Raw genomic sequence first — 20841 nt, 5'->3', positions numbered from 1 at the left:
TACAACATTCCTAAACATGTCGGTGGTTATGTTAACAACATAATGTTTTTCTTACAATGATCAAGCAAGCTAAAACCTACTAAAATTTTAGATCATTTTTTTGATTTGTGCATGTCATATTTGTGTACGGTTATGCTAATCTTCTATATATATCGTTTCAAGTTTATAGGATGTCTCGAAAGAGACTCATGATTTTAATGTTACAACAAGCATAGTCTAAATGGTGCAATGGGTGGATCAATTATTTTATTGATATCTTAGATCGAAGGGTATGATTAGGCACTGTCATGGTTGCCATGCATGGGTCGTGCTTGCCCTCGTACGTCGGCCGTTGATGGTGTGGCTGATCAAAGATACGTATGAGATAGATCCATCCGCTGACGATGAACAGCTTGTATCTAAATCTTATTCTTTTATTTGACCGATCTCTCCTTCGTGGCTAATAAGGAAAAAGAAATATTGTATCAGAATTCATCAACATCAAAGAAATTTTGTATCAGAACTCATCGAGCCATGACACGTCCACGTGATAAATAACGCGGAATAAATAGGTATACAGCAATATATTATCGACCATAGATACGGATAAATAGACGACAGGCGATCAAAATCTTTTATAATCATTAAAAAAATTAATATATTCAATCTGATTAGACGATGGAGAATATGACTAGTGAGTGGAAGAATATTTAGCATGAAACAAAAAACACTCGTGTATCTTATATCTTACTTTCTTCATTCTTATGAAGAAAGTGAGTGACCTTGCGCATCTAGGACCGGATTAAACGGTGCCGACACTTCGACCACGACGTAAAGGTTCACTAACATAACTAAATATCTTCAGCACCCGCACAAGTCACACTGAAACCCTAACACCAACATGCATCCACAAACATCAACACAAAATCAACTGTTCATGCCGGTCCTTAGAAGACACTGAAATAAGCCAAAGGAAATATCGATGAGAAAAATCATAGAAAGACCCGATCCAACTTCTGGTCTTCTTCGTTGTCATGTATCTTAGCAGTAACATCTACAGAATCTCCCACAAGACTGTCGACCTTTCTTCTTTTGTTCCAGAAGCCGTGCTATAAACTTCCAAGAGGAAACAAAGAACTTATTATTCTTCTCACAGACAATTCCCATATTATTTTCAGAACATTATCTTCAGAATAAGCTTTCAAAATGCTTAAGACAGTTTCATCCTGGAATTAAAAGAAGAGTCCTTCTTTTAAATCTCAAAACAATACTGATGTGTGGATGTGTTCTATGATTTCTTTCGCCTTGCACGCATGGGTGGTGGCTTCAGCTGTGGTTGCTTGATTTGAATAAGCATGATCAAAGGCAGCAAAGAGATTGGGGGTATTGCACAAGTTGCGCAATGACTCTTCTAACTTCAGATGAGGAACTGCATACGTTATCATTTGAAGACCCAAATCAACATCATGCAGGCCACCTAACGTCCAGCAATGTCTTATCTACCTGCAAGTCCAGCACTTTCTTTGGTCTTCGTTCTACCTCTCAGAATCATTGAAATCATTTTGGATGTGGATGTGGTACATTGGAATGATCATGAATTGGCGGCGATGACTACACGTTTACATGAAGGTTCATCGAAATCTCGACAAGTCAATTTCGTACTAGCTCATAGTTTTCCTCAGCTGGAACTCCTAAAGGAGCCTGATGGATGATTCCCCTCTCCCCTATATAAATGCTCATCTTGTTCTTCCCTGATAACAAGAAAAAAAAAAGTAAATCTATCACTGCAAGAAAAAGCCTTGCAGCGATTGGAACGACTTCCAGGTTCGCGGAGTCGATCCAGATCTTTGTTCATCAACAGCTTTCAGTGTTCATGGAGAAATCGAAATCAAAGATCAACCAGATACAGGCCCCTACTTTCGGGAACCTGATCACCATTCTAAGCATAGATGGAGGAGGCATAAGAGGAATCATCCCCGCCACCATCCTCAGCTTCTTGGAGTCCGAGCTTCAGGTATGAAACGCATCAAACATCGGTCGACATATCGATTCCAAATTCAATTACTGTAATCTTGATTACCATGAACAACTCGCTCAATAACCGATGCAGAAACTTGATGGCGAGGATGCAAGGATTGCAGACTACTTTGACGTGATTTCCGGAACAAGCACTGGAGGTCTCGTTACGGCAATGTTAACTGCACCTGATGACAACAATCGACCGCTCTTCGCAGCCAAAGACATCAAATCGTTTTACTTGGAACACAGCTCGAAAATTTTTCCCCAGATTGGGTACTTGAATTATCTCAAACGAATGAATTCGATTGTGTGTGTGGTTCTGATCACAAATCTCACTATTTTATGTTTCGTTTTCAGAGGATTACTGGCTGGAGTCAGAAGGATGTTTCAAGCTGTATGGGGACCAAAGTACAATGGGAAGTATTTGCACTCGCTTATCAAGGAAAAACTAGGAGGTGTAAGGTTGCATCAAACCCTAACCAACGTGATAATTCCAACTTTCGATATCAAGCAGCTCCACCCAATCATCTTCTCTAGCTACGAGGTATGAACTCTAGATTCATATATATATATATATATATATATATATATATATATATATATATATATATATATATATATATATATATATATATATATGGTGCCAATGAATGTATAATAAATAAAACTACAGTTGCTGCAAACCGCAGCCGCAATCTTAACTACCAATCTATGCATGCTGCAACAACACAAAACAAAGGTTAGAATGTGCATGGATGTGCACTTCGTCTGCAACCTTCGCCGGAGATCTGAAGTCCTGAATCTCTTGCAGGTGAAGCGTAATAGAATTTTGGATGCTCGCCTTTCCGACATCTGTATCGGCACAACTGCAGCTCCTACTTACCTCCCAGCCCATTATTTCGAAACCAAATGTTCTAAAGGAAGCTCTAGGGAGTTCCACCTGGTTGACGGTGGAGTGGCCGCTAACAATCCTGTAAGAGCTCCTCCTGAATCATTCGACATTCATCCGCGTAGAAATTACTAGTGCTAATCACTCCAAGCTGGATTTTCTAGGCACTGGTTGCTGTCGGAGAAGTGACGAAGGAGCTACACAAGAAGAACCCGGATTACTTCCCCTACAAGCCCATGGATTACCGCAAGATTCTGCTGATATCGTTAGGTACGGGATCGGCCAAGGTCGAAGGGAAGTTTAGCGCGAAACGCGCGAGCAAGTGGGGAGTTTTGGGTTGGCTGCTTAGTAGTGGATCGAATCCTTTGTTTGATGTGTTCATGCAATCGAGTGCTGACATGGTTGACATACATCTCTCGGTCGTCTTTCAAGCTCTCCAATCAAAATCGAATTACCTTCGCATCGAGGTATGAGCTGTTCTTGGTGTTGTCTGAATTCAATCTGGTATACCTGACACTACTGACGATGATGTTCTTCTTCGTAGGATGACACCTTATCTGGGACAGTGTCGTCTGTTGACATCTCCACAAAAGAGAACCTTGCGGATCTCGTGAACGTAGGAGAGCAGCTCTTGAAGAAGCCGGTCTCAAGGGTGAACTTAGAGACGGGCATCTATGAGCCAGTGGGAAACGGAGAAGGAACAAACGAAGATGCTCTCAAAAGGTTTGCTCGGATTCTATCAGATGAGAGACGGCTCCGTGAATTACGATCTCCAAGCGTGAAATCGCCTTGAAATCATATTGGCGCCGTTCTCTGTGACAAAGTTGGATGTGTGTGGGTGGCATCAAATCAGCTGAAACTTTGATCACTTCTTCCTGTCCGCAGTTCACATGAAATCGTGATGAACAGATCAGAAATCAAATTCGGGAATGGTTTATTGATTTCTTGTAGATTCATGTACTTTAGGAAATTAATGTATTCTTTTATTACATAGATTTGTTGTATTACTCCCTCTACTTTCCTGACATGGACACATATGTAGACAGTAGAATCAATAAGAATCATCAACTGTTGGAAGAAATTACTGAGTCTTATGGACATACTGATTCTACTATTTTTGTGAAGGTTATTATAAAGAGAGAAATGATCTTTTCGCCTATGTTGTCAACAAAAGAATTCAGATAAAGATACTGAGGGTGGTCAAAAAACTCGTTTTAGTTCACTGTGAAAAGTGGTAATCTATTATAGAAGAGACAATTAAAGGTTGAACTATGAACATACGTATGATACATATTTGAAGACCGCTGTACAGTGTGCATATAGGAACCCAAGACCTACCTAATTAATCACCTGTTATATTAGTTCTTAATTTGCATGTAAGTGACCATAATATCCAAGTTCTAATTAATCGATCTCATCACCAATTTTACTACTCAACATACACATACGATAGATGTACATGTTTTGCTGCATGCATTCATATCTATGCCGAGCATGATTGACTCTTAATTTTATGTTATATTTTACTGATATGATAAACTTTAGTCAACATTTACTAAGTCTACTAAGTTACAGTAACAGTGTCACCTAACAATCAACCAAATTAATCAAAACAACCATTCTACAAAGAGTAAGTCTCTTGACTTGACCTTTGGAAGGTCAAACAGGGTAATTTTGTTGACGAGCCGCCATAAGAATATTTTGTCCGTGTTGGCGAGCAGCCATCATGTTTACATTGTTCTATTTTTATGAAGCTATTAAGACCACATGTGTATTTATGATCTTAGGTGACAAGATAGGTATGTAAGATAGAATTCCAACACGGTTGTATTCTATATGGTCAGTTTGTGGAACTTGATATGTAAATGTACCAACTAGTCAAACTCTACTTGGACTCAATTCAACTCTCTTGGGTTTAAAGTATTAAAATATCAAGATACTAAATATACAATATTAAGGTTAATATGAGAAAGATCTTTAAATTTCTTTATGACTAAAATGGTTTATGTAGATATCAAATGTAAGCAATAAATATCATATAAATAAAATATGATAAATTTCCAAAACACTTTAAATTTTCACTTATTTTGATAAAATATTTCTTTTTTATTTTCTTCATACATAATGTTTCTTATTTTATAAAAGATGAAATTATCATTAACCTACATACATCTTGTAGGTCACTACATCTGTCTTGTTGCCCAATGGCCTTCTCCTCTCATCAATCACTATTGCCACACCTTTGTCTATCTTGTTCCTAATATATTTTAGTATTAGCATAAAAATCATCCTTATCTTTTAGTATTAGCATAAAAATCATCCTTATGCTATTGCTATATACAAAATTTAATATTAACATCTCAAATCAAATAACAATAAATTAAATTTACGATACATATCTTTCGATATAATTAAGAAAGCTTTTATCTAATTTGAGGCGAACTAAACTCGCCTTTTCTTATATTTCTATTTTTCATAGAGCCATTATGAACGATAGATTAGAAACAAATGGAAAATAGAGTAGATTTATAATATTGGTTCACATGATTAAGCGGAGATGAGAAAAGATATATAATCTTTTAATAATATTACGTCTCTAGATATATATATATAAATGGAAGATGAGTAGGTTCTACTTTCTATAGACAGAGTAGGGTCTAGGATAAGTAATTAAGAGAGTTCCTCCAATCAAGATTATCTCCTAAGAAAATTTATAATAATTGAACTTTCTTTCTATTGATCGATAATCATAATTAAAATCCAATCAGATTTATAATATATCGTACCAAATTAGATAGAATCACATAATATAATATTCTTCCACTTTATCTATTAATTGATAAAATATAAAAGGGTTCAAAATAAATAATAAATAAAATAAATTTATTTAAAAATAATTTTACCCAAATAAATTTTAAAATTTTGAAAATCATTTATACATACATGAATTTTTAAAAAAAGGTCCAATAAGTCTAATAAATGTAATAGTAATAAATCTTAGTAGCAATACGAGTCGATTGTATGTCATCAATGTTATACTTCCTTGTATATTATACAATATTATTAGTATTTTCTAAAATAGTCCAAAATGACTATCTTATCAAAATAATCATATTATTCATATTCAACCATAATACAAGATAGTAAAAATAAATAATTTTAATTATATAAATAATAATGTTAATTATAATGTTCACTCAAACATACTTCATTATTGCTCACAAACCCAATCATAAAAATATGTTTGTTCAAATACTTTAGGCTATAAGTTCTTAGTGAATGGATCAACAATCAATACAATAGAATTAAAAAATTTAATTGATATTAATTATATCTGGACTCTTTTTATCTAATCATAAGGTACTTTATCTCATAATATATAAGGTTTCAACAGTACTATAATATATCAGTGACCTCACAGAATACTTAAGTATTTTGTGTAAGATTTCTTAGAGAAAAAAACTACTATAATATATCACAAAATATTTTCAGTGACTTAATACTTAAGTATGACTATATTAAGCCCAGAAATAAAATTTTACATTCATAAAGCTTAATTAGAAACCTTTACAAAATCAACTTCTATTGTTAATAATATAATAATATATTATTTTATAAATTATCCCTCCAATTAATATAGATATAAACCGTAAAGTGGTTTTCCTATTATTAAGGTAATTTATAGAATCAATGCATGAAAATATTATAATTTTAAGGTGATATAATTTCATATATATGAGCATATAATCTTTTGTCCCTTCTAAATATCTTATTAATTTCTTTATAGTCATTTAGTATTTTTATTTGTAAATAACTCTAATATCAACATAGTATTTTAATTATAAAACTGATATTTGATCTGATATAAGTTTGAGCATATAATAGACTTTCAACTATACATATACAAAGAATATTTTTTTAATTTGATTCTTTTTGAACTTAATTTAAAAATACTTGTATTGATTATAAATTTTTACTTTTATTATTTATCGAATAAATTTGTATACTATATCTCCAAGACTTAGTTAATATATCTTTTATAAGATAATCCTAAGATCTATTCTTGAATATCTCAATGCCAATAACATAATATATCTCATTCATATCAACCATCTTAAAATTCTTAATGAGAAATTTTTTTATCTAGTATAATAAACTAAGACCACTATTGGTAAACAAAATATTATTTATATATAGGACTAATATAATAAATTTACTTTCACTAATCTTTAAATATAAATACTAATCAATAGTATTTATTTTAAATCTAAAGAAAGTAATGATATCAAGATATTTTATATACCATTATCTAGAAGCTTATTTAAGGTCATAAATAGATTTATTAAATTTATATATCAAATTCTATATTTCTTTTATTTTCTCTATAAATATATTAGGTTAAGCCATATAAATCTAAGGCCCCATTAAAAAAACTTGTTTACATATCATATGATTAATTCAAAATCATAATGAGCCACTAATATCACAATGATTTTTAATGAATTCATTTAATTTTTTTTTTTAAATATCTTGTTATAATTGATGAATTCTTTATGAATTCGTTATATCGTTTGATATTGTGATTGTAGGTATGTTTATACAATAGACTCTTTTATAATTATTAGGCAATCCAATGAGTTCTTAAACACTATTTTGACGTATTGATTTTAACTTTTTTTATTGCATCATCACTTTTTAGAATTATTATAGCTTGTGAAAACAATAACGGATCATTGTGATTCCTATAACCATCGCACATGGTGGCGCTGCGTAGCCACCACAAGGCTGCTGAACCCTATAGTACTTTCACTAGGTATATAACGATTGGGTTGGTGACCATCAAATGTTATCGTCCTTAATAATACTATTGCCAACAGTAAGATATTATTAGTAGTCTACCAATCAAGCATAAGGAACCTCACATCGCTTGTAAGTAGGCGATAAGATGGATGGATTGGATAGAAAAACAGATAAAAAATGGATCATAAATAAAAAACTGAATAACACCTTTTAGTTGGCAAAAGATACTAACAAATAGATCTTAAATATTTGATTTTATAAATATGACTCTAATACTAATTGTAATTATAAAAATCATTCTTATGCTATTGTCACATGAAAAACTTTAATGTCAAAGTCTAAAGTCAAATAACAATAGATCAAATTTATAATATTTATCTTTTAATACAAAAGCTTTTATTTGATATGTGAGTATATCGTCATCGGATCTAAAAGCTATAGTGATGTCGATCTATAAGAATAACTAGACTCGTCTTCTCCTTGATAGATTAGAGATAAAGGAGAGATGAGAGAATATCTATAATATCTCAATAACCGGTTCATATGAGTAAGGGGAGATGAGAGAAGATAGATCTATAATCTATCAATAATATCACATATTCATATATTTATACTGAGTTCCTAAGAGGTCCTGTCCTTTTACAAGCAAGAACAGAAAGTCTAGAATAAATAATTGAGAAAGTCCTTTCTATCAAGTTCATCTCCTAAGGAATCTTATCATAATTTGACTTTCATTCTGTTAATTAATAGCCATAATTAGAATATCATTTGATTTATAATATATCTTATTTAATTAGATAAGATCACATAATCTAATACCTCGTCTATGGTCCTTCACATAATCTTATCTAATTGACTCTTAAGGAGGCCCTTCACGTGTCCTCCCTTTCTATCGAATCTTGCAGCATTGGCTCCCCATAGAGTTGGTAGTCACGTTTTCACCATAACAGTAGGAGCAACCTCTCCATCGTCAATCGACTCTTTTCTCTGTATCGCCATGATAGCCACTGCCCTCCCCTCTCCTTATCATTTGCAAACCCCATGTTGTCCTCCTCTTTCCCCTCACTATGTCCATTTTTCCATCATATCCCTCACCATCATGCCTCTCAAAGCTACCCTAATAGTCGAAGACTGTGCGGTGAGGCCCATGGACAATGGCGACGCTGCTCCTGTCGCAATGGTAGAGACAAAGTTGCGAGCTCGATGGGAAGCCCATGGTGTCGAGATACGACGAATGGGGAGGACGTGAGGAGGGGAGCTGGTGGTGCTAAGATCTGATGGAGGGGGAGGACTCACGAAGGGGAGCCAATGGTGCTAAGATTCGATCAAGGAGAAAGATGCATGGAGAGAGAAGAATTGTGATGGTGGGGCGGAGGTAGTGGGAGGTGGTGGGATTAGAGCAATTAATTTAGTATCAAGGGCTCTTCATAAATAAACTAGAATGGGGAGTTAGTAAAACACAAAATTTTGATGATATGTTTATAAAGAATTTTTCTAATAAAAAAATAAAGAAACAGAAAATCCTTTATACTCTCTCTGTAACCATTTGACGCTAGAATTTGTCTTCTAATATTCTTAAACATATTTTTCAAATAAAAAAGAAGATATACTCATTTCATATAAGTTATCGTGTTGAACCGTCTGGGTGTGGTTGACCAATCTTTTGTGCAATCCACCTGTCTTGGTTGCAAAAGAGATTTGTGGCACGTTTGGTCAACCATAGAAGTTTGACATGTTGCTTGTGGTCAACTGTTTGAACAATCCATTAAATTTAGAGTTCTCAGAACTTTGATGTCGGTTTAACTAACTAAAACCATAGAAATTCGCAATTCAGCATTAAGTTTAAAGTAAGAAAAACTGAAACACTATAAGACAAAATGAAACGTTGACGAACATTTTAGATGTGTTCACATCTATTTAAGACCAATCACAATAGACGGAATGGAATATGACCAAACGCAAATATATAACAGCCACATGAAGCATGTTCAAGTAAATATTAAGTCCAATCACCTTAGCAAATATGAGGAGTGCCTCCACAGAACATACATATATTAGAGAAGACATTGGTCCCAACGTCTCACAATAAGAACCATTTAACACATCAGATTTTTCAACTTCATTTTATTACTATTAAGTGTCGGGGACGTCGAAGCGAACAGTGTTAACCGTTCATTCATCATCAGCATAGTTGCGGTGATGGTGATTCTTACCATAGTTGTGATTCTTTTCCTCATCAGAATCATCACCCTGCTTAAGGATCCAAAATTCAAGTGTTAAATTTACCTTACGCCGGAGTTGCGATGCAAACGAAGTTTCATCCATAACAAATAAAAACAGCTACAAAACCTTAATTCTATCAAACATAAGTTAAATACAGTGACAACAACGAATCATAAAATGTCCCCTACAAATGTAATCGGCTGGCCATTTATACATAAGGCTAACATGGAGGCTCATGTTTTGGTTCATTTTGTTCTGCTTAGGGTACTTGTCATTCCTACAGAAATGATCTCTCTACCTACCGATTTTTGTACCTTCTGTACCTGTTTTTCTTAACCATCTTTCCTAATGAATGAATGAATGAACAGTTTTTAGTTTAAACAATAATAAAATAACTTCATTATGATTTGAAATAATTATGAGGTTTAAAATAAAAAGAAAAAAATTGAAGACACCTTGCCTATAAAGCATTTATCGTGTAAGTAATGTCATTGAAGCATCGATACATTTTTTTGCTGGTACGAATTTGAGTCTCAAAATTTTCAGATTTCAAATAACTAGAGTCTGTTTTTTGCAGCATTCACTTTGTTGGCTTGATGAACATGCCAAAGATGTAAGAATTGTTATTAGTATAATCCATGTAAAAGAGTGTCAAAAGTCGCCAAGAATCAACCAACCTTTGATCAGTTTTCAAGCGATTTGAGAGCTTAGGTCAACCGAGGCAGACACCCCTGTTTAGTCAACTATCAGATATGGTAGCAATAGAATGAACCTCAAGCATGAAGCTGCCACCAACACGCTATGATCATTTGAATATGTTGGTGGTAACTAATTAATCGATGACATCGATGGACCTATTGATGACAAACCATTTGTGAAGGAATGATTGGCAAACAATCAACTAGCATTTGTTGACCAACCAAAAAACTATGACCTGTAAATGTTTTATTAGTCATCAACCTTCTTTGTGCTTCCCCTATTCACCTCCTCCACTCGGATCAGCCATTTTAATTGGAGATCAGCTCACGAAGGCTGATTTCAGCTGCTTTTATGTTCCTCTATCTCGATGAGAGGAAGCCAAAACTCTCATTTCTATTGAGTAATTGTTCGACTAAGTCTTGAATGAGCTCCTCTAAAGGTTGAAGCAAATAAACAAATTTTTGTTTGATGCCTCCGAACTATATATTCCCATCTAACTCTAATTATCGAAGCAAATTAAACCTTAATGAGTAACTAAGATTTCGATTCTTTCACTCATCCTTTACCCCTCCCTATCAAGGCCAATTTCTTACAGACGAAGAAATCACTATGAAAATATTTCATATGATGGAAATTATATGAAAAGGTTGCATATGAAGATGATCCATGAAAACAGTGGTTACGAGGACAGGTAGAAAGGGAAGTCGAAGTTATAGCAAGAGTGTCGATCGGGAGGGTCGTGCAGAAAACTTCAAGAATCCATGAGCAATCATTGAACAGAAACTATCACAAAAGAGCATATGAACATGTGAGCACAAAACAGTGGAACTATATATATAGGTTACTTCTCCAGGACCGAACAAGGTAAGAGCAGGACTTACATAATTAGGGCGGCGATATCCTTCACCTTGATCTGGGTCATATCTGCTCGGCCTACTATACCCTCCGGTCTCCTCTTCGCCGCCGTAAACGGGGCTCTCATATGTTGGTTGCGCCCCGCAGCCATACTCGTCGGTCTGGTAAGATCCGTAGCCCTCGTATCCGTATGAAGGTTCTTCGTCGCGCTTGGGCCTCCCACCATACTCGGATCCGTAGTCGCCATACTCAGGTCTAGGCTGGGGGCGCCTGCCACCACCGTAGGCGCCGAAATCGCCTACTCCTCCTTCCTCGACCTCCTGCTGGGGTCGGAAGCCGTAGGCCGGCTGCGGCTTGGGCCTCGAGCGACCGTAGGGGTCCCCGTAGTCAGCTTCATAGGCGGAGGGGACGGAGCCGGAGGAGTAGTGAGGTCTCTCGTAGTCGACGCCGGAGGCACCAGAGGAGATGGGATAGCAGATCTCCTCCGACGGCGGGAGGGGGCGCCCGAAGGTGAGGCTGAGATCGTATCCTCCGCCGTACGGCGTCGGATCGTACTCGTCGAAGTCGCCACCGCTTCATCGCGTCCTCTCCAGGCGGCCGCCATCTCACGTCTCGTCAAGTAAAATTCTCAGCGAGTAATCGGAAGTCTGGACAGGAACGGTTAACGAATTGGGTGGGTTGCTACGCTGCGGGCCCCAACACGTGAGGGTGGGCCCTGTCTCTCTTCGTAACATGTGCGCGTCGCGCAGTTGCCGACGTAATCCAAGTCATAATTAGGGCAAAAAATAAAAAATAGATCATCCACTGCTTGAAGATTAGAATTAATTAGGTAGAAGGTAATTGGTTTGTCTCTATTATTACAATCGTTCAAGCAATCCAAAGAAATTTATTGAGGATCTTAGCCCAGACAAGTTATGGAAACATTCGATTTAAGTTTAGCTATTAATATAGTAAAATCGTAATCAAATCCTCCAATTTAAATATATTTATTTTATTTTATTATTAATAAAAATTAAAAAAAATAAATATTTAATATTTTAAATTGAGTGATATTATTTTTTTAATAAATTAAATAAAAATAAAAAATAAAAAATAAAAAAATTATTATCTTAGGTAGATGGCTCACCTCTTTCTATTCTTCATTTCTTACCAAATCAAGCCAACAAAAAATTGAGGAGAGATAATTATTTTATCTTTCCTAAAAATAAATATTTTTATTTAAAAATTTATTTTTAGATTAAGATATATTATAATTATTCATGCTATATGTAGTTTTTTCTAATCCTTCAAGTAATTAAAATTTTATTTTTGGATTAAAATATGTTATAATTATTCATGCTATATGTAATTTTTAAAATTTTCTTTTATTTGTTCGAGTATTTAAAATTTTATTTTTTAAGTAAAATATATTATAATTATTCATCTTATATGTAGTTTCTAAAATTTTCAGCTTACTAATACTTGATTTCTATTAGACTTATACAATAATTGATTAAAAATATTATTTCTTTCCTTATGTAATTTTATCTTTTTAATCTATTATTATTTATTATATTTTAATTACTCAAGGCTAATGATTAGATGTTTTGATTATAATTCCATGATGTTATATTTTAAAATTAAAAAAATAAGTTTGGATATGAATTGACATAAGTCAGCAAGTCAAGTCCAACACTCAAGCTAGACTCAACCAATAGGTTAGGCCCTTGCCCGTAGGCTAGCTCGACTCAGCCCTAAACGGCGCAAGCATGTGCAATGCACGTAACTAGTCCATAAGCTATAAGTTTGTCCAACTTGGTATGATATATGTGTAATTATGTATAATGCATATGACCAATACTGGTTCAACCTTTACGCAATTTAGCTCATTACTTTTGCTTTATTTGATTTCCACCTAAACATTGATAGAATCAGTTTATATTGATTTAGGGTGATTACAAATCGATTTGATAATCTAAATTGATCCCAATATAATCTAAATTATACTAGTCATGTGGTTCTAGACTAGTTAAATGAGGATTAAAGATCGATTCAGTTAAGTTATAGTAAATTGAAGACTGATTGATATTATTTGATATTAATGATGCTTGAAAGATAAATTAAGATGTTTCAATATATTATTTCATCCTGATATAGATATTACTAGTATGATATGATTTTGTTTTCTTGCCAAAGAATAATTTTCTTCATAGATTAACGAGCCATCAAACGTAACGACTGAATGGTTCCTCTATGCTAAAAACATGTCTCTACGTTAGGCAAATGAGAAACACCACTTATCCATTATTACAAGTACGATATGGATTTGTCTTCATTCGAGTGCTCCTTGGGTATTTAATATACACCGGTAGGATAATTAACTTTTGGTTATATATTTATTTTATAATTGATTTATAAGGGTTCATATTATTGAAAATTTTTATTATTTTATTTTTATTTTTTTGAAATAACTTTTTAATAGTACTAAATCAAATTTTAATAAAGAGTAGACTTTTCTCTATCACTAGGTATAATCGATTGAATTTTATTTTTAAGTTTCTAGTACTATATTTCTCAATAAAGTTTATAACTATCTATTTACTTTTATTTTGATAAATAATTAACTTATAATATATATTTATAATATATATAAAATAAAAATATTTATTTATTTGACTATAGGATAATGTGATCATGTGGAAAAAAAAAAATCCAACACATGACAAAAACTATCCTACAATTAGTACATATGTTCTTTCAACTTTTAATCCAATACCGAATACAATGTTACAATATAATATTAATATTGGCAGCTTGTTCGCAATCGTCAAACCTTCCAAGCATTTATATCGAGTCCATGGAGTATTTCTTATTTTGCATCTACTTCCCAATTTCTCAAGGAGTATTACTCTCGCTTAACTTCGGAAGACTTCCAGCCAGCTCAAAATTTGTCTTGCTGTTTTTGCCAAACAGTGATAATACAAATAGTTAAAAATGAGACTAATTTTTTCATGCAAATAATAAGGCAAACCACAAAAGCATGTTTTACAAAGATCAGCTGAAATTGTGGTATTTCTAAAGGAGCTGCAGTTAAAAAATCCAACATTAATAAGCTACCAAGCCAGACATTATGAGAGATGAATGAAAGATACTTTAACAGGAATACCAAATTTCAGGTCAACGTAGACTTTTCTGGCGCTTGATCCAAATTTTAGGGTCCCATGAAATCAGTAAAATCTTGTAATTCAATATTTGAGTACAATTGATACAATGAGGCCTCTACAAAACCTTGGCCATCATAATGTGACATAATACATATTTCTAAAATGGATTTGGGTGAGAATTTCCTATGAAACCTGTTCGAGGACCACAGCTTTTTTTTATCATCGCGCCTTGAATTCACATGAAAAAGCAAGTTAGTTGATGGTTAGAGAAGCACAGCAAATTGCATCAAAATCATTATGTGTTGGAGATGAAGCAGCCGACATAACCCAAACCAACTACCAAAAATGCAATAGCCTGGAGATAGATGTAAACATAAAAGGAATTCTTTCCGTAGGCAAGATTGTAGCTTGCACAAAGAAAGAGGAAGACAGCAAATCCAATTTCTGGTAAGTGTATTCTGAGGAAAGGAAACAAAGACTATCAATAACACTGATATTAGCTATATGTAAACCAAAAGTGCACGTCAAACAAGCTTTTGTTGTTACCTCTCCCTTAGCCCGGATGATGGCTTTTCAAGTATCGGGATTTTAGTTTTTTCCAGGAGAGTATCTCCCAACTTCTCAGTCACGACCCACTCATTTACACTTCCTGCCTCAAATAGACCAATCATTGTTGCTTTCATCCGGTGCATAGACATGACATTCTCAAACAGAATCCAGAATGGCATAAGATGTATAGAGCTGTGACAAGCATATAAATTTGAGTAGTTAGGAAAGCATGATAGTATTTGAATGGCTATATTTACGTAACTCGAATGATGTTTTCCAAAAGCAACTAATGGAGACTAGTTAGTGAGAAGAAAAACAAGAATGACAGGCAAGGATCTGAAGAAATTTAAACAGTATCTAACCGAGGATTTCTTATGGCATTCAAAAGAGTAATTGTTGTTGGAATGTACACAACTCCCCATGTTGGGATGATGACTTCTGGAACCAGAACAGATGTTGGGATCACAATACAATATAGAAAGAAGGTGACTGTGTGGGCCACAATCTTCCTCACAAAGAAAAAACTGTAGATCAGATAACACTTCTTCCAAAATGATACCTCCTGCTTGACATAAAGGAAAACGTTAGATAGAGAGTGCACGCTTCCATAATGGTTTTCTTACACTGCCTCAAATAAGTACTACCTTGGCCATTGAAATTTCAACTATGATTTTTCGGAATAAGTGTGCAGCTCCACAAGTCCAACGATGCTGCTGGTGCCGGTATGCCTTAAGAGTACTTGGCAATTCACTTTTGACCTATAATTGATTGAAGAATCAACAAGTTATCCTGTAGTCAGGATCTCATCATGGTAAGCATACTTGAGATGATTTTCAACATAACAAATGGTTTGTTTAAAGGTAAGATTGGATTAAAGGAAGCTCATTTATGGCCATCCTGGTACAACAATGAGTGATATCCCAAGTAGGAACTTCTGAAACCATCTTATTTCAACAACAATAGCAACAATAGGCTACCATTAAAAGCTTCATGTAGTAAACTAGGAGGCCTTTGTTGGTCTCATTTTTTTATCTGGTTGTAGATGATTTTGTGAAGCACTTTATGCAGGCATGAATACATCAATGTTTACAATCCAGAAAAGTTCATTTAAATTTTCTGCAGCATAGATAAGATCTGAATGGCCATTAAAGGTGACCGCTGAATACCTTTAGATCACCCACATACAATAGTTTCCAGCCTTTCAGACTTGCTCGTACGGCCAAGTCCATGTCCTCTACAGTGGTTCTATCTTTCCAACCTCCAACTTCATTAATTGCTGATATTCGCCAAACACCAGCAGTCCCTATCAAATTGTGTTTTAATGAACATGAGAATGAAAACAAGGTTGTGCTACTGCCTTTTAGAAAAGTGAAACAAATACTAGCTAATAGTACTTTTTTATTAGAATGAATAACTTCCCTTGATATACACTAGCCAGAAAATTTAGAATCAAACTCGTGGTGTAATTTAAATTGATAAATAGATTGAAGAGAATCTTTAGGATGATGACATGACAATTGATATTTTTGGTGTCATGGGTTTATGTGCTTTACCATTGAAGCCAAAGAATGCAAATGTGGATGATCCTGCTTCTTGCTCCACTTTAAAGTGGTAATCCAAGGTCATCTTTTGTATCCTTGTCATAAGACAGTCACTGAAATTCACTGCAAAATCGTCCATGAAATGCCACGTCAGCAACTTCCTGTCATTATGGAAGAGGACATATCAGAATAAATAGACTTATATTTTCTAATAGAAAGTTTTAATTTAAAGCATAGCATTCCAGCTTATCATCTGAAATAATCGCAGCTTTTTTCTTTTCTGTTATATCAAATTTTGTTTTTACTTTTTTGCTCTTTGATAGGCAGCTCAGTTTTTTATAATGATTTTTTCCAATCCTGTTTATCTGGCTACCAGTGTTAACATCGATTGTCCACATAAGGACTACACTCTATGCTCAATTAAATAATCAGCTTCTTGCTAAACTCAAATGAGTGGAAAAAGAAAAATAATAGTGTCATCAAGCAGATAATATCATCCTTCAGTATGAACAGCCAATAAGTTTGCCAAATATATACGATTTTGTTATATATAAATAGCTTAAGTTTCTTATCTGTGCTAATCACTGACAATCTAAAACCAAATAGCATTTTATAAGTTATTTTTTATCTTAATTGGATTCTGTATGGTATAAGATATATCATCACACATTTCAGATATTTATAGCATCTAAAAAATGAAAGAATCAACTTAGGTAAAATGAACTAGCCACGTGTTAAACAACTATTTTTCCAACATTAGCAAAGATTGCCAATCTTTCATTGTAGTTAAAAAAACCTGAACAGATAACTTCTAGATAATGATACTTCTACTGTAATAAAGTAGAAAACAATCCAAGACATGGACTTTAAGAGCTTACATGCTTGTCTATTTACGTAAATCTCTTAATCTAATTAGGAATGTCAACTGGCTTAGAATAATCCATTAAATAACATAATATTAATGGAAAAACAATCAAATAGACCTAATATGTGGTGTTTCCGCTGCCCACTTCATTACTCTACTAAACTGGTAAAGGAGACTCAAGGGCTCATCACAGGAACCGTGCAAGGTAGTGATAGTATCACTCTTGTCTATCAATCGCAACCTTGCTTCAGTCCCCTTCTACTTGAAATGATCAAACACCCCATGTGGGATCCCTTGTTCAACTTGGGGGAGGTCTTCTAGGCTATATCATATGCTGTCAACGCATCCATGCTTCTACGGATATGGATTAAACTTCTTTTGACTGAATTTGCTTGAATCTAGTACAGATTTGACTATACAAACCAAGGTTGATCTAAAGGAGCAAATTTGCAGGAAGTATCTTCTACCTTGTCTTCTAGCCCAATTTTATATAGGAACCATTCATTTTGACCAGTAAAATATCTAGACTGAATGTGCCGAGTTACCCAAGGTGAATACATCTAAAAAGATGTGAAATAAATTAAAATTGTTGAAAGCCCTAGAACGTAAAATAACCTCTTATTTAAATATATTTAAATCGAATACAGGCTTACCAAACTGCCACCGTGCTTGAACAAGTGCAATCTTTGAATTATGCACCATGAAAGGAACAGTCCTCATGAGAAAGTCAGGTTCTGGTTGGAAATCAGAATCAAAGATAGCAACAAATTCACATTGCTGGACATAGCTATGTTCCATTCCTTCTTTCAAGGCACCAGCTTTATACCCTCTCCTGTTCTCCCTAACCTCATAGTTTATATTGATTCCTTTGTTTGCCCAAAGCCTGCATTCAACCTCCACCATGTCCTGAAATGAAAATTTAGCAAAAATAAATGTAGGAATACTAATGAAAATAAATGGCAGCAACATAAGATAACTTGGTGCAGCAATACCATTCTTGGGCATTAAAAATAGTAGAAGGTAAACAAAAGAAGATTCAAAAACTACAATTTAATATATAAAACATATAAAACATATAAAACATTTATAAGAATAGTTATATCATTAGAAATACTATAAGGTACATAAATTGTTAAAACGACTAAATAGAATATTTTACTATAAAAAATTATATAATCTTAAAAATACTGTATTAAATATTTTATTGTTAAAGAACAAAATAAAAAATGTTTAAATTATTTTTAAAATTGCAAACAGTTTGATTTTTGTGGCATTTAAGTTTGTCCAATATTATGCTTTATAATTTGATTCAATCTATCAACTTGTTTACAAATATGCTATGTGATATAGTTCAAATAAATGATCATGAAAATTTAACATAGTACTAATATTTCTACATGTTCTATTTTAGTGCTTTTACATATTTATAAAAAAAAATTTACAGTTTATAATTTCTTTTTTAAATTTTGTAATTTTATATTTTTGAATTTTAAATTATTTTTCTCATCTAATTCGATACCATGGATCCGATAATTACCAATCATTCATCGCTGACCACTCCTAGTTACAATTCCAATTCTATGACCTAATGAAACTGATTAATCCAGATCCAATACATATTATATGTAGGAAGCATAATATATAGCAAAATTTCAAGCAAAACAAAAGCAAGGATATTATCCAAGCAACTAAATGATCAAGTATACATTAGGCTTACTATCTAATATAGTCATGGTTCATGAATCAATATGCTGCTGATGACTATGGTTACAAACATCATTTGGACGGTTACAGATCAGAATTTATCAACCCCACTAAAGACTGATAGCATTTTCTTTTATTATTTTTAATACTAAGAAAAATCAGCTTACTACCCGGTACACCAATAGCATAAATCTTCTAAAGACTTCATACAATGGAAGATTGTTTCAAGTGCTGATCAAAGTGGCGACATCCAGAGTATTCCCTCGTGTCCGCATTACTAAATGCATATTTGAAAATAACAACCGCCGCATGCATCAGTTATTCATCTATAATAATTAACTAACAGTTAATAAGAATGAAGTAGAATGTCTCGTAATTCGCACCAGTTATCTGATAGATCTCGCCAAATCTTATGATAATTGAGTCCGAAGACAGTCCATGATATAAGAACGCACAAAATAATTATGGTAGAAGGTGCCAGAGCTCGCCAATCCGCTCCTACTTTATATTATGTGCACGAACACCGAAGTCCAAAAACTATAGTATTCTCCACTCCAAGACAGAACCTGTACGTGAATGGGCCACCAGCCTCACGTGGAATGACCGACTCCTGATCAGTGTAGCAGTAACGCTTTCCATGTGAAACAGCACAACAGTATTCTTGGCTTTCAATCCACAGCCACTCGATAAATTAATATTCCGCATACCGTCCGTGGAGTTGCCAAAGCATAGTTTTAAATACCAGCTAGAACCTTTCATAGCTTATCATTATAATAGCTATAAAACTGGAAAATAATAATCATTCTTTGCGAAACCTAACATCGTAGCAACTAAAAACATTAATTATTAATCAGAACAATAAAAATTCAGAGATATGTTCGTGAAATTTGATTATACCAAAATTAAAATTTGTTTCTTTTTATTAAAACTGTCAAACTAAAAGTCAAAAGTATATTTAGTAATAGCCATTACGAATATTTTCTTATTTGTTGTCTTGTATCTTTTTGTCCATGCTGACATGTGTAACACGATGGACCGTCCTTTGCTGGCGAACCGAGACACCCATGCCCATACATGAATAATCACCACAGGAAGAGACTGAAACCGTTATAAACTGTTACAAACAGTAACAATACCTTGACGGTAGGGTCGGTGGAATCGTCTAGCACTTGGATGATGATCCGATCGGACGGCCAGGATAGCGCGCAGGCGGCCCCGATTGAGAGCTTGTAAACCTGCGGATTTCTTCACACCGTCAATCCCATTAAACTACAAACGAATTTAAATTCGTACGAGCCCGTTTGCATCACCGGCCTACCTCTCTCTCGTTGTACATGGGAATCTGGACGAGCACCAAGGGGAATGCGAGGCTGGCCGCCTCCGGGTCATCCCTGGCCGCGATTGGTTCCCAGCGGTAGCGCCTCTCTGGGCTGCGGCGGAGGAGCTTGATGGCGAGGCTGACGGCGGCCATGGAGACCACCTCGACAAGTAGCATCACCGACATCGTCAAGCACACGGCCACGGCGACCCGCAGCGCCGGCGCGACCGCCCGCGGCCGCACCTCCCGCCAGATGC

General features: G+C 34.5%; 3 protein-coding genes and 1 non-coding gene across 5 annotated transcripts in view; 1 reads left to right on the top strand and 3 right to left on the bottom strand.

The window, feature by feature from the left end:
- Positions 1 to 81: 81 nt before the first annotated feature.
- On the bottom strand, positions 82 to 186 carry LOC135650297 (U6 spliceosomal RNA). Its single transcript, XR_010501497.1, has one exon. It is a non-coding gene; the product is annotated as a U6 spliceosomal RNA (small nuclear RNA).
- A 1565-nt stretch (positions 187 to 1751) lies between these two features.
- On the top strand, positions 1752 to 3811 carry LOC103999159 (patatin-like protein 2). Its single transcript, XM_009420823.3, has 6 exons — positions 1752 to 1993; positions 2090 to 2271; positions 2356 to 2542; positions 2810 to 2971; positions 3052 to 3354; positions 3432 to 3811. The coding sequence occupies exons 1-6, from the start codon at positions 1853 to 1855 to the stop codon at positions 3678 to 3680; spliced, it is 1224 nt and encodes a 407-aa protein (XP_009419098.2). The 5' UTR covers positions 1752 to 1852; the 3' UTR covers positions 3681 to 3811.
- A 6048-nt stretch (positions 3812 to 9859) lies between these two features.
- On the bottom strand, positions 9860 to 12607 carry LOC135649115 (uncharacterized protein At5g39570-like). Its single transcript, XM_065167225.1, has 3 exons — positions 12591 to 12607; positions 11491 to 12037; positions 9860 to 9937 (listed from the first exon to the last, which is right to left on the bottom strand). The coding sequence occupies exons 1-3, from the start codon at positions 12605 to 12607 to the stop codon at positions 9860 to 9862; spliced, it is 642 nt and encodes a 213-aa protein (XP_065023297.1).
- A 1921-nt stretch (positions 12608 to 14528) lies between these two features.
- LOC135648425 (probable glucomannan 4-beta-mannosyltransferase 3) overlaps positions 14529 to 20841 on the bottom strand; it is a 6686-nt gene continuing 373 nt past the window's right edge. The window contains exons 2-10 of one of the 2 annotated variants that reach the window (XM_065166116.1): positions 20585 to 20841; positions 20403 to 20501; positions 18216 to 18468; positions 16710 to 16820; positions 16323 to 16459; positions 15801 to 15914; positions 15519 to 15718; positions 15154 to 15348; positions 14529 to 15065 (exon numbers count right to left, since the gene is read on the bottom strand). The exon at positions 20585 to 20841 is cut by the window's right edge and continues 75 nt beyond it. In XM_065166116.1, the coding sequence (XP_065022188.1) occupies positions 14903 to 15065; positions 15154 to 15348; positions 15519 to 15718; positions 15801 to 15914; positions 16323 to 16459; positions 16710 to 16820; positions 18216 to 18468; positions 20403 to 20501; positions 20585 to 20841 (1529 nt within the window). In that variant the 3' untranslated portion in view covers positions 14529 to 14902. Of the gene's footprint in view, positions 15066 to 15153; positions 15349 to 15518; positions 15719 to 15800; positions 15915 to 16322; positions 16460 to 16709; positions 16821 to 18215; positions 18469 to 19649; positions 20284 to 20402; positions 20502 to 20584 lie in introns of those variants that run through there. The other variant, XM_065166117.1, reaches the window with a different exon arrangement.

The sequence above is a fragment of the Musa acuminata genome, chromosome BXJ3-9 (assembly GCF_036884655.1).
Source record: "Musa acuminata AAA Group cultivar baxijiao chromosome BXJ3-9, Cavendish_Baxijiao_AAA, whole genome shotgun sequence".
Taxonomy (NCBI): Eukaryota; Viridiplantae; Streptophyta; class Magnoliopsida; order Zingiberales; family Musaceae; genus Musa; species Musa acuminata.
Note: the sequence above shows the minus strand (reverse complement) of the source record. Positions and strands in the feature narration are given on the sequence as shown.

Bases quoted from the DNA above. Each gene is read 5' to 3' on its own strand.
- LOC103999159 (XM_009420823.3), top strand. From the start codon at position 1,853: ATGGAGAAATCGAAATCAAAGATCAACCAGATACAGGCCCCTACTTTC. The intron at 2,543-2,809 runs GTATGAACTCTA...AATCTCTTGCAG, and splicing joins TCATCTTCTCTAGCTACGAG to GTGAAGCGTAATAGAATTTT. The intron at 3,355-3,431 runs GTATGAGCTGTT...TCTTCTTCGTAG, and splicing joins CGAATTACCTTCGCATCGAG to GATGACACCTTATCTGGGAC.
- LOC135649115 (XM_065167225.1), bottom strand. The intron at 9,938-11,490 runs GTAAGTCCTGCT...ATCCTTAAGCAG, and splicing joins GATATCGCCGCCCTAATTAT to GGTGATGATTCTGATGAGGA.